Source organism: Clinocottus analis, unplaced genomic scaffold (genome assembly GCF_023055335.1).
Source record: "Clinocottus analis isolate CAN_PGR_092001 unplaced genomic scaffold, fCliAna1.0.p SCAF_97, whole genome shotgun sequence".
Lineage (NCBI taxonomy): Eukaryota > Metazoa > Chordata > Actinopteri > Perciformes > Cottidae > Clinocottus > Clinocottus analis.
This window is the reverse complement of record NW_027176259.1, coordinates 23,305-36,017: the sequence shown is the minus strand read 5'-3', so window position 1 is coordinate 36,017 and position 12,713 is coordinate 23,305. Positions and strand designations below refer to the sequence as shown.

General features: G+C 51.1%; 1 protein-coding gene across 3 annotated transcripts; it reads right to left on the bottom strand.

Annotated features, from left to right (window-relative positions):
- Nucleotides 1-1,168: 1,168 nt before the first annotated feature.
- On the bottom strand, nucleotides 1,169-10,826 carry LOC137781888 (homeodomain-interacting protein kinase 1-like). 3 transcript variants are annotated; one of them, XM_068570893.1, is made up of 18 exons: nucleotides 10,412-10,826; nucleotides 8,667-9,397; nucleotides 8,348-8,539; nucleotides 8,079-8,260; nucleotides 7,844-7,967; nucleotides 7,521-7,640; nucleotides 7,277-7,363; nucleotides 7,012-7,196; nucleotides 6,773-6,923; nucleotides 6,503-6,689; nucleotides 6,286-6,404; nucleotides 5,363-5,479; nucleotides 4,328-4,485; nucleotides 3,830-3,895; nucleotides 3,522-3,686; nucleotides 3,181-3,395; nucleotides 2,971-3,080; nucleotides 1,169-2,204 (listed from the first exon to the last, which is right to left on the bottom strand). In XM_068570893.1, exons 2-18 carry the CDS (start codon nucleotides 9,393-9,395, stop codon nucleotides 1,767-1,769), a joined length of 3,345 nt encoding a protein of 1,114 aa, XP_068426994.1. In that variant the 5' UTR covers nucleotides 9,396-9,397; nucleotides 10,412-10,826; the 3' UTR covers nucleotides 1,169-1,766. The 3 variants fall into 3 exon arrangements, with proteins under 3 accessions (XP_068426994.1, XP_068426995.1, XP_068426996.1); XM_068570894.1 differs by lacking the exon at nucleotides 5,363-5,479; XM_068570895.1 differs by lacking the exon at nucleotides 5,363-5,479 and having other exon boundaries at nucleotides 4,328-4,482.
- Between the last annotated feature and the right edge of the window lie 1,887 nt (nucleotides 10,827-12,713).

Here is a 12,713-nt window from a genome sequence, read left to right as displayed (position 1 = left end):
AAAGTATGAGGTTCATTTTCCTTGATTCTGTGCCGAGGAGACGTAGACCGGACCGTGTCCAGGACGTAGACGTTGCCGTGTCCAGGACGTAGACGTTGCCGTGTCCAGGACGTAGACGTTGCCGTGTCCAGGACGTAGACGTTGCCGTGTCCAGGATGTAGACGGGGCCGTGTCCAGGATGTAGACGGGGCCGTGTCCAGGACGCAGACCGGACCGTGTCCAGGAAGTAGACTGGACCGTGTCCAGGACGTAGACTGGTCCATCTGTTGACCGCAGGGTACCAGTGCTTTGCAGCGGTTGCTGCAGCCATGGTAACCAGTGAGGATGGAGACGAGAGGCGGAGCTGCAGAGGTCCACGTGTGGTTCTGTGTTCCTGGATTAGTTTAAATATAATCTTTACATATTGAAGGTACAAAAAAATTACAATTATCTTCAACATGTAGAAGTCATTTAAGACGAGACATTCACACGTTTAAACGTTTGATCTTCTGTTGGTGGAACTAAAACTCATCAGGGAACCATGACACGATGTGAATATGTGATTATTTTATTGAAAACAGTAACAGTGGATTATTTGAGCTGAAACCTTTTTCCCTGAATTAGTTCTACCGAATAGCCTCTTAACTATACTATGTTAAGGTGAAACAGTTAAATATTCAGACATTACAACACAAAACTGATGCAAACACAACAGGAACGTGTTCACGAAAAAGCTTTCATAACCCACAGAAACGTCCAGAGAGCCAACCAATCAGCTGTGAGGAGAGAGACTCCACCAATCAGCTGTGAGGAGAGAGACTCCACCAATCAGCTGTGAGGAGAGAGACTCCTCCAATCAGCTGTGAGGAGAGAGACTCCTCCAATCAGCTGTGAGGAGAGAGACTCCTCCAATCAGCTGTGAGGAGAGAGACTCCTCCAATCAGCTGTGAGGAGAGAGACTCCTCCAATCAGCTGTGAGTGTCTCCTCCACCTGCTGGACCAGCAGAAGCATCAACATTTCATATTCAGAGACAACATGGCTGCTCTGCAGGTTGGTAGACGGCTCCTCTGACTTGTCGCCTTGTGAACGAGTTGGTAAACTTCTCTTCAGTCTATTTGTGTCGAGCGTTTCCAGAGCGTCGTGAGACATAACCACAGCGTTTATGAATGAGCAGCTGATACACAATCATTCATGTGAAACACAATATGTTTATATTTCATAAGGTCGACATGTTTAAAAAGACTAAAAACTAAATTAAAACAAAGGTTTCTCACGTCGCTCCTCAGGATGTGACCTCACTCTGTACTTCATAAATACATTCAGCACTCAAGTTGATGCAGTTTCTTTTTTTCAGTTTCTATTGCATAAGGACATGATTATTCCTGCCTAAACACGGTCACTATATTAACATCACATGTGCACTTAAATTAACATGAATCCATCACAGTTCAACACACGGTTCCTCTTATTCAACATCTTCATGGACCTTCCTCTCCCACACGGACAAAACATAATTTAAAACATAGTAATAGACATATTTGTGATTAATCAGACACGCTATGTGAGATAAAAACACACCAGTAGTGTGAGCCGTTACGGGTCAGGAGGATAATCTCTCTCCACACAAGGAAAACACGTACACAATGCCATGATTATACTGGACAAGACTACAAACAATACTGTTAGGGGAAATAAACAAATAATAACAAAGATGTCAGGAAACGACCCGAAGAGGAGCCGAGTTGGAGGTGAAGCAGCAAACCTTCTGGCAGAAGTGACTGGCGTCCTATAGGAAGGGGTACTGGGCGAGGCGACGCGGGCTCAGCTGGTAGGCGCCGTACGCCTCCACGCGGGGCGTCCCGCCCACGTACGGGGAGCCGGCGAACGGGTGCTGGTAGGCGGCGGGGAGGCCGTGCAGCAGGCTGCTGACCGAGTCCTTCCGGCTGGCCGCCTCCCTCCTGGAGGAGGCGGCGGCGGCGTACGTGGCGGCGTAGGCGGAGGGGGAGTGTCCGTGGGCGGCGTGGCCGCGGCCCAGCAGCTGCTCCATGGCCTGGGACGCCGAGGAGAGCGCCGTGGAGGCCGGGTAGGCGTACAGGCCGGGGCCCGCGGCCGACACCTCGGGGAAGCTGTAGTGAGAGGACGCGGCCGGAGGGAACGCCGACTGCCGGCGCATCGAAGAGTCGCTGTGGGAACGCTCCTGAGACGAAGACACGACCGGCTGCACCTGAAGAGACGACACGGCGTGAACACCAGGAGGCTGAGCGGCGAGCGGGGAGGAGCCTCACGAGGAGCGAGGAGGGACTCAGACGGTACGGGACACTGTGCATGCAGCTGGATTAACTCAAGCTGGATTATACGACAACTTGTGTTAGCTTAGAAACGGCCTGTTGATGCGGTTTGTTAAACCTCGAGTACTTTGATGCGCCAACAATTTGCTGCGTTGGCACGCAGGAGTAGCGCCACCATCTGGAGAGGAACTCATCTACAAAGGAACATTTAGTGGCCGCCGAGTTGCTCACGATTTAAGGCAGCCAATAACATTTATTACTTATTTCAGGTGACTTACAGACCGTCTGTCATTACATAGTTGGTCCAGCAGGAGGCGCTGTGGGCTCAATGAGCAGCAGTCTCATGGAGGAAGCAGCTTCCAACCAAAAGGAAATATTCTGATTCATGAAACCCTGCGTACGCCTGCATGTACACACGTTAAGATCATGTAAATCTTGAGGTCGGCTCAGCTTTGATGAAACATTTAGAGAAACTGTACTTGAGGTAAAGTGAACTAAAGCGTGCTGCGGGTCTTAAACGTGGTACGACGTCAGCAGCGTAACTCGGGTCGCGTCCTGTGCAGCGTGCTGCTCTGTGCGTGTGCACGAGGACATACATGTTCCCTTTGACGCGCTGCAGCTCATCAACCTGCCGCTTGTCTTTGTGACACTGTCACTTTAAGGAAGTTAACCATGAAGCGGCGGCGGCAGAGCGGCGCTCACCTGGCTGAGGTTCAGGGGGTGCGACTGGCTGGGCAGCAGCCCGAGGCGCTCCGTGCTGTCCGAGCCGCAGGGCTGCCGGTTGGACGACCTCTTGGGCTTCATGTGGGTCACTGTGAAGTAAAGCGCCACCAGTGTCACGTTACCTGCTCGCAGCCACAAAACACAACAAGTTCCCGATCACGCGGACGGCGGCAGGCGAGCAGCTCTCACCGGCCTCCTGGCGTCCTCGCGGAGCCGCCGCTCTCGCTGAGCCCTGGGTTTTGACTGAAGGCGCCACCACGGCCAGAGACTTGGCCTGGCGCGACGACGCGGCGCTCGCCGGGTTCAGCGTGCGAGGCGGAGGAGTCAGCGGGCTGGCGGTGGACGAGTCAGAGTCGTGCACCGTCACGCAGCTGATGACGTTAGCTCGCTGGCTCAGGCCGACGCTGCGGGAACAGAGACACGGAGTCGGGTTATTCCACCAGAGGAAGGTGCAGAAGAAGCGACGCCCTCGGCGCTCCAGGTGTCGTCGTGTGCGACCGGCGTGAAGTTCAGACGGATCTTCTCCTCACCTGGCCGGGTGGAACTTGCGCTCATCCTCCGTGTCGGTGTCACTGTGGATGGTGATGATGCTGACCGCCGGGCTGGGCGTGTCGGAGATGACGATCGGCTGCGACCAGGTGGCGCTGGGCGGAGTCACGCCGCCGCTGCCGAGCAGCGACGCAGCGGAGACACCTCTGATGAGAGGAACCACAGGAAGGTTCAGCAACAACATGACCCAGTGCTGCTCCACTCAAGGAGTGTTTAAACTATTCACTATGAATGTTTATTTACGACTGCGTCACAAAAGGAAATAAACATCAAGAGATGAACAACACACCTGTTCCTGTTCTCTCCTCGTCTGGCTTTCACCTTCTTCCTCTCCTGCTGCGTCCGGGCGGCGCTCCTGTGAGGAACAACGACCACAACGTGATCTCACTGCTCAAACCATGAAGGTGAACACTGACGTCGTGAGGTCAGGACGACGCGCGCTGCTTTTAACTCAAAGTTTGTGTTCAGATTCTTTCAGAAAAACATCAACTTCACGGCGACAAAACGTCGTTACACAAAACGAAGACTTCAGTTTTCTCCTGGTTCATTGTCTTTAACTTAAAACACAAATAAACTCCAGCAGCTTCACATCACTTGGCTCTGGCAGTCAAGCAACACTTTACATATTGAACATAAGAGGTAGTGAGTTTAAGGATGTGTGTGTGTGAAAAGAAGAATCCTGGACCAAGATACGGAGCAACAATGTTTGTTTTTCCAATTTAAAATAAAAAAAGACAACTCTGTGCAGACTGTAGAAGCATGGGATGCTCGATGATGCCGGCCTCACCTCCAGCTGTGCCCCTGCTGCGTCGACGCGTTGGCATGAAGCGTTTCAAGCGGCGACGCAGGAACAGCTGACTGGTGCGAGCTGTGGATGGCCACGCCCGGGACCTGCTGCCACGACGAGGGGATGAGGATCTGCTGGGTGCCGGAGGGCCAGGCCTGCTGGGAGCAACCACACACACACACACACACACACACACACACACACACACTTCAGTACAGGAAGCAGCGGATCCACCACGAGCGACGCTGGAGCGGACCAGACACAGCGAGCCATGCCGAGAAACACATCCAAACTCTCCAACAGGCCAAAGCACAGAGAGAGAAGCCAGCAACCGTTCCAAAGCCATTCTCTTACTATCGCACTGCCTGCAACAAACGCACAACATGACACATGCAAAGCACAAACTACGGCTGGACAGAGCCGGTGTGAAGACACACGGGGCCACGCCGCCTGTTGGAGGAGAACGCTGAAGAAAAAGATTAGTTTAGTTCACTGAGGCCAAACAGTCCGGAGGAATCTTCTGAAACAAAAGACCCGGTCAGAGAGTTTAGTGGCTCGGAGCTGCAACCTCCTGCGCTGAAAACCAGGAAGGACGAGCTGCAAGCAAAGCGCAGACGAGCATCATGCGCTCCATGCCCTCAGCACACCTACGGAAAGACTGGGAGGGAACGACGTGTGGATGATGGAGCTCCTGAAGAGTGGAAAAGGTTTGGTATGTTTTGTCACAACGGGAAATACAAAAGAAAAGAACTATAAAAGTGATTTTAGACCAAAAAACTGTTTGTCTGAGAAAATGAGCACAGAGCAACCCTAAAGTCTGCTCGTGAAAAGGCAAATGAGGGAATCTTATGCATGTATTAAAGACGAGGCCTGTGGCCGAGAGGACACATTCCACACAAAGGAAAGGAAAGGAAGGAAAGGAAAGGAAGGAAAGGAAAGGAAGGAGAGGCGGGGTGGAGCGGAGGGAGATGGCGTTGTTAGTGGCGGCAGCAGTGTGCATGTGAATGAGTCCTTCGGGCGTCCTGGTTGCTTTACCAGCACTGTGGCTGTGTGCTCCAGCAGGGTGGGCCGGCCGAGGGGGAGGGAATACTGGGGGGCTATGCCTGCTGAGGGCGGGTGCAGGGTGGCCACCATCAGGGGTGTGCAGGAACCCTGGAGGGGGCGGAGGGAGGGAGGGAGGGTTAGGGCGCCATGAGCACGTTAAGGCTCTTCCTGAGGAGACACTGGACAGCTGGCCTCTGCAGACTTTGGCCCTTCTCCTTTAGCAAATGGCAGTCAAGAAGCTGTGTGAGCCGAGAGGAGTCTCCCACACAAACATCTGGCCTCGACCCCAGAAAGCAGACTGGGAGTAAGAGAACGGCAGCTCTATCACCCTGGAAGCAAAGACGAGGCAAAACACAGCACAAACAAACAACACGCTGCTGAAACCTTCTGTGAAGCGTTTAAACAATGTCTCAACTCTTTACATCGAGGAAAGATCATCCTGGTTCCCTGTACAGCAGAGCAGCTGTGGGGAGAGAAGGAGGAACGTTTTGGATGCGCTCGTATCTTTGAAAGAGCAAAACTGCACCGATGCTCTTGAGCTTAGCGCTGATCACACGGTTCATGGACGTTTCTGCAACCCGAGTTCAGGTTTCTAAAAGACGACAAATTCCTCACAAGTACATGATTATATGATGCTGCAAAGCAACAAGCCCCTCCCCACAGGAGATAACCTCCAATACGCCTTCCCTCCAGGAGATGCATCTATGCAGCAGGTCTACTTGCTGCATGTTTCACTTTAGACGCATTCAGATGCATCTTCAGCACAGACTGCAGTCTGAAGTGCAGTTCCATACATCACCGTGACAGGAATAGTTAAGCATCAGAAACTTCTCTCTCTATAAAACGCCGTCATGATTTCACTTCATACTCTATTTCAAGACAGATGAACACTGACGCAGCTGACGAGCTCCCACCTGTGTGAGCAGGCTGGGCTGGATCTGCAGCGACTGAGCAGCCTGGTTCTGAGGTACGATGGGCACAGAGTTCTCCATCCTCACGGGGAAGCTGGAGCTCTTACTGGACGTCTGCAGCCCTGGAAAACCGTCCAACACAAGCACACCGATGAGAAACACGGCTGCAGACCCGGCTGCTGGTGCCGTTGCGTGTTTTGGTTGCGAGCGTCTCCTGCACCTTGAAGAGTGGAGGGCGGGCAGACGATGAGCGTCTGCTGGAAGGGTTCTGTCTGGCTGCACAGCCCGGCGCCGCGCGTCGGGATCGGGACGCTCTGCTGAGCGAGCCCGGGAATGTTGATGGTGGCCTGCTGGTACAGAGCCGGCTGGTAGTTCAGCAGAGGCACGGCGCCGCCCGCAGAGGGCACCTGGTGCAGAAACACACGGGTTGATACCGCAGGAGACGCACGACCCCAACACGCCCATGAACGAGTGAATGACCGGGTCGCACCTGGTTATGCTGGTTGAGTTGGCTACTGAAGGTCACGGTGAGGTTGCCCGCCGCGGCGCTGGGCACCGCGCTGGTGGAGTACAGGGACTTGCTGTTATCGTAGGAGCTGCGCCGCTTACAGATCTCCATGTTCTGGAAGCAGGACTTCACACTGCAGAGAGGAGAGAGGAGAGCAGCGGCGTTACAGCGGCGACATCTCTACTCGCGTCTGGAGGCGCAGCAGAGCGACGCTCACGTACTGGGAGCTGTGGGGATAATCCACCAGGTGGCTCATCGTCACAAAGGGGTGACCCAGAGTCTTCGTAGGCGTGATCCTTTTGTCGGCGTCCAGGCGGAGCATCCGCTTCAAGAGGTCGATAAACTCTCGTCTGTCCGCTTTCTCGGCCAGCATGTCCGTCCCCTCCAGGTGAGAAGACAGGTTCACCTGCGATACACAGAACACAGGTGGGTGATGATCAGTCACACGAACAGTATGAGGCAGTAAAAGCTGTGAAGGCCATCTACCTGCATCATGTCATCCAGGCAGTTGAAGATGTACTTCCTGGCCTCCTTGGACTTGATCCCCATCTCCATTTCATGCTCCGATGGCGTCTGGGACAAAACATGTTTTAGGACGTGTCGACACTATTTCTCACAAACACTAAATGTTATCGCTACGATGCAAGTCAAACGATGAAGATAGGAGCATGAAGATCCCTTCATATTAATAATCCTTTAAAGCCTGACACATAATCAGATCCTCATTAACCTTCAGCCTCCAGAGCGGGTAGCTGGAGTCGGGTCCTCGGTTGAAGAAGCGGCTGGTTTTAGTCCCGGCGCTCAGCAGGTACTCTGCAGGCAGGCCTTGGGTCTGGGAGATGTACCGGATCTGGAAACGACAAACACACCGCGGTTAAGAGCGAGAGCCCGGACTCTGGTCTCCCTCGGTGAGGCTGAACAGCTGAACACAGAGCGCCTACAGTTCTTTCATGACCGTTGGCCAACTAACCATTTGTTAGCTTCACTAGTCATTTGCGTGTTTTTCTCCTAAGCCTCAGACCAGAGCTGTGAAACACTGAGGTCACCACTGACCTGGTCGTACTCGGAGGCCCCGGGGTACAGCGGCCAGCCCAGAAACAGCTCCGCGATCACGCAGCCTAAAGACCACATGTCGATGGCCTCGCAGAACGGCAAACCCAGAATGATCTCTGGAGCCCTGCGCAGAAAAAAGAGGTTACAGGTCGAGCACCAAGGAAACTGAACTAAACAGTAGCTTCTGTGTCGCCTCATTCTCATGTTTAGATTAAACGGAGGCGTTGCCGCTCACCTGTAGTAGCGAGACTGTAAGTAGGTGGAGCACACAGCTTTGGACACATGGCTCGCTGAGCCAAAGTCGATGACCTTCACCCGGTAGGGCTGTCTGAGGGGGTCGACCAGCATGATGTTCTCGGGCTTCAGGTCGGCGTGGATCAGACCGAGGCTCTTCAGCTTCATCAGCGCCGTCGCCACCTAAACATGCCAACACTTTATAGTCATACGACAACATAAAAGTAATAACGTGATGGGTTAAAAAAGGCTGGATGCATGTCTGCCAACCTGCTGGAGGATGGGTCTGATGTGCCTTAAGGGGAGCGGGCTGAACTTGCTGTGCTTGAGGAAGTCGTACAGGTTCTGCTCCAGCATCTCAAACACCAGGCAGGTGTGACCTTTGTGCTGGAAGCATTCGTACGATCGCACAAAGTTGTACTCATCGGCGTTCTCTGCACTCAGCCGGTTCAGGATTCCCACCTGTGACGTGAAGTAAAGGATGGAATAGTTAGTAAATACTAGACCGCCGCAGCACTCATACAATGTACATGTAGTGATGTCATCAAAGCAGGATGCACAGGTAAGTTATCAACACAGTCCTCTTTACCTCAATTTGTCCCTGACGAGCATATGAAGGATGGTTCTTCAGGATCTTGATGGCCACAATCTCGTTGGTGCCTCTCTTCCAGCATTTGGCCACTTGTCCAAACGTTCCTCTTCCCAAGAACTCCAGCACTTCATAGCTGCAGGACACGGAGCAGAGGATCTCGTGCTGCACCAGCTGATAATCCCCTTCCCCGTTGGAGCTGCTGCTCTTGGTGGTTGGAGCCGAGTGGGGGATCGACTGGCCCGTGCCTCCGCCGCCGCCGCCCGTACGGGTGGAGTAAGTTGCTGCGGGGGCCGAGAGCTCCTCCAGGATTTGGACACTGCCACATCCGCTGCCGCTGCTTTCGTTGGTTTCCTCAATCTTTCTCTTCTGGCCGTGCCTGTGCCCCCTGGTCTCAGACGAGGTCTCCGTATGAGCGTAAGACGAAGACGCCGCCTGCTCCGTCACCCGCCGGCTCGATCCGCGGGGCAGGCTGCCGGTGCTGTCGGCGGCCCGCACCACCACCTGGCCTCTGGAGCCCGGTGCTGTCGGGGGGAAGACCAGGGACGGGGCGAAGGGTGCCACGGCCATGGCCGGGGCGAAGGTGTAAGCCGACTGGCCCGCTATGGCGCTGTACGCTTCGGTGGTGGACACGTCCCAGACATTGCTCTCCACCTTCACCTTCTTCACGCGGCAAAAGGCACTGGAGGAGATGGAGGGAGGAGAGAAGACCTGCAGCTGAGAGCTCATCGCTGAAAAGAGATGAGGATTAAATGAATACCTTCTTCAAACAAAGAATACAACTAGTGTTGCTGTACAGCAGCGTGTATTTTATACACGCTGAGGTCAAATGAACGCAGACCAAAACAACACAACCCAATAAATGAATAGCCGTGACCAAACGTTACAAACAGCTCTGATGTCATGCACATTAACATGTTGGCACTCAGCACCTTCACACTACACAATGAAGTCTGATTGAGTATCACTGATTGAAACTGAAGCTCAAACAATGAACCGGCTGCACTGAAAGTACTCTCATCGATACTTCAAGCAAAGCCTCCAAACATCCTTTGGTTTCATCTGAAATGTGCATTTACTTCTTGTCCTTGTTCATGATGAACATCTTGATGGTCTGGATTGTTGGTTGGACAAAACAAGTCATTTTAAAATGTCCCAAAGGCTCTGAACATTCAACATTTGAATACTATGAATGACATCATCACTGTAATTGCTAATGGGAACAGTGATCTGCAGACAGCATTACCTGCACACTGACCTTCACACAGGTAGGTTCACAGCACGGGGTGTGTGTTACACTACAGGTTTAGTTAGCTAAAGTACCATCCCAAAACGTGAACAAAGCAACACAAACAATGTAAATGCTCAACAATCAATCCCATGAGGCCATGAATGTGCAGTTTGTATCCCATCAAAACGTTACGCATTGACACTTTCTACCCAGGTGTTCTGTTTCTCTCAGACTCCTCTTGAAGGTATTTCACATTACCTTTTCCTGCGCGTGTAACATTACAACGTAAAGTATGTAAGCAACAACACCCGGAACACACAGACGTGTGTGTCATAACACAGCCACTGTTGCACAAACAGCATTTACAAGCAACGAGAAGCTGCGAGCTAAACTTCATGAAAACACGTCGTGAGAGGATTAGTGGCTAATCTAATTAAAATGACGTCACGTTCAATGTAGATGGGATGGATTGCATGAGCCATCAACATGATTTTGATAAACTGTTGTTACATACCGGTTAGATGTTCTTACGGCGTCGAGGTTTAAATCCCACGGCAGCGCTACCCTGTTAGCTCTCTGTTAGCTCCGGCTAGCCCTCTGTTAGCTTCCGCTACCTCCCTCCTAGCTTCCGCTCCCTCCCTGTTAGCTGCTCGTTAGCTTCCGCTAGCTTCCCGTTAGCTTCTGCTAGCTCCCCGTTAGCTTCCTGCTAACTAACGTCCGAGGCTCGCTAGGCCTGCATTGTTTCTTCAGTCGATGGAGAGCCAGGCCGCGGGGAGGTCTCACAGGAGCGGGTTTCCGGAGGGAAACAGCACATGTAGCATTGTATCACTACACGGTGTCAGCTACTGCTAAAACATCTGTACATTTGTTGATTAAAACATAATAAATTACACTCTCAACCCGCCTGCCTCCAAGCAGCAAATCCCCTTTTCACCGGAACAACCACGTCCTTATATCAGCTGCGATTCATACGGTATTTCCGGTGACTACCGTAATGACGGTGGCTCGCGGAGGAGCGCAGCTTCTTTCCGGGTCCACCACCGGGGCGGCGGGCCGCGGCGGTCCAGTGCGCCTCTCAATCGGGTCAGGGTCGCGTCGTTGTCAAAGGATGGAGTGGAGAGACAGCCTAGGTCGGTTTTACTCGTGCAGGAAAAAGGCAACTACGTGTTTTACGGTAAAATAAAATTGTCGTGACGTAATGTAGAAAATACCAGTGATTTTCCGGTCGGACCGAGATGTTCCACACAGCCTGGGTCAGGTCAACCACTGGGCAAACCACTTAAAGATGGTTTCCACCAACGTGCACATGTTAGTCAGTACATAACTTCCATCTTATGTGCACTCAGAAGTCTGTAGTTCCAGAAAGAAAGAAGATCCCACATGCAGCACGCACACATGTACAGATCTGCAGGTAAGATGTGGCTAAAGTGTAAAGATAGCGTGCATCCATGTGTCTCCACCAAGCAAAGACCAGATTAAAGCCTAACACTTAACTGGACATGTTTAATAGATGGATAGATAATTACTTTATTGATCCCCGAAGGTTTCAAACCACCAGAGTGCAGTCAGGAGGAATACAGGTACAATGGACCCAGATGCATGTTCAGAATAGGAAATAGGAAAAGAAGTCAACGATACATACAACTGTTCCTCTAAAAAACACTAAATAAATAAATATCAGGCGAAATAAATAAGTTAAAGTGCAAATTTTCTTTTTATTCTGATTTCATTTTACAGCAGAAATTATGTAAAGCATTCAGAAGACATTTTCCACATATAAGGGCAATATTCAAAACACTTTGCATGGCCTCAGCAACAAAATATTCTTTTAAAAACACCAACAGTTTATTGATGCTTGTGCATGCACGTTTGTAAAACAAACAAAGTAAAAACTAGGCTACAAAAAAAGAAAAGAGGAATGAAAGACTGAGATTGGCATGGAGAACACAACAGCAGGCAAGGTGGGAATACAGCAGGAGATGAGGAGGAGAGAGGAAGAGAGGGAAGAAGGCAGGGAGAGGTCGAGCCAGAGGTTATCTATAAGGGTCTACCATTCCAGCATGCATGTGGGGTTTGGCCACACCCTCTCAAAACAAGGCCTGAAAGGTCACGCCGCTCCTCTGGAGGCAGGCGTATGGGAGCAGAGGCCTCCTGCGCGTCTACCAGCTGTCTACTATGGCATTATTTCATAATGTTATAATCTTTAAAAACTTTTTTTTCTACTCTATATACTCTTTTTACAGTCACCATCCTCTCCAAAAACATGAACATATTGATGGATTATCTGCAATCTGTGTGTCTGGTTTCATATGTGTGTATGTGTGTGTGTGTTTTCTTTGTGTGTGTGCTGATAAGCGCAAGCATTTGGATGTTGGCCTGTGTGTCTATTTGACTGTATAAACTATGTGTATATGTCCATGTACACATAGTTTAGAGTATTTATATGAGGCCAAGTGTTCCTGGTGAGTGAGCGGTCATGAGGCTCCTGACAGCTCCGGTCTCTCAGTACCATGATGTTCAGAAAACATGTCAAACACGAATAATAGAGATCGTCCAATTGCAAATCTTTCAGTGTCTCTTACATTTTTTTAATTTTTAATTAAGAAAATTGAGGTGATGTGTGGCCGTTACGTTATATTTTTATCCAACAACTACTTGTATCAAGAATCTTGTGCGTGTAAGACAAGAGCAAGCATTTCAATAGAAATAACACTTATTACTTGCTTTCAATTTAGTTATTAATCATCAAGCAAAATCCTATAAAATACCGGATTTGTAGATTTTCTTGTAGAAAACGCGACGCAAAGGCAGCTGGA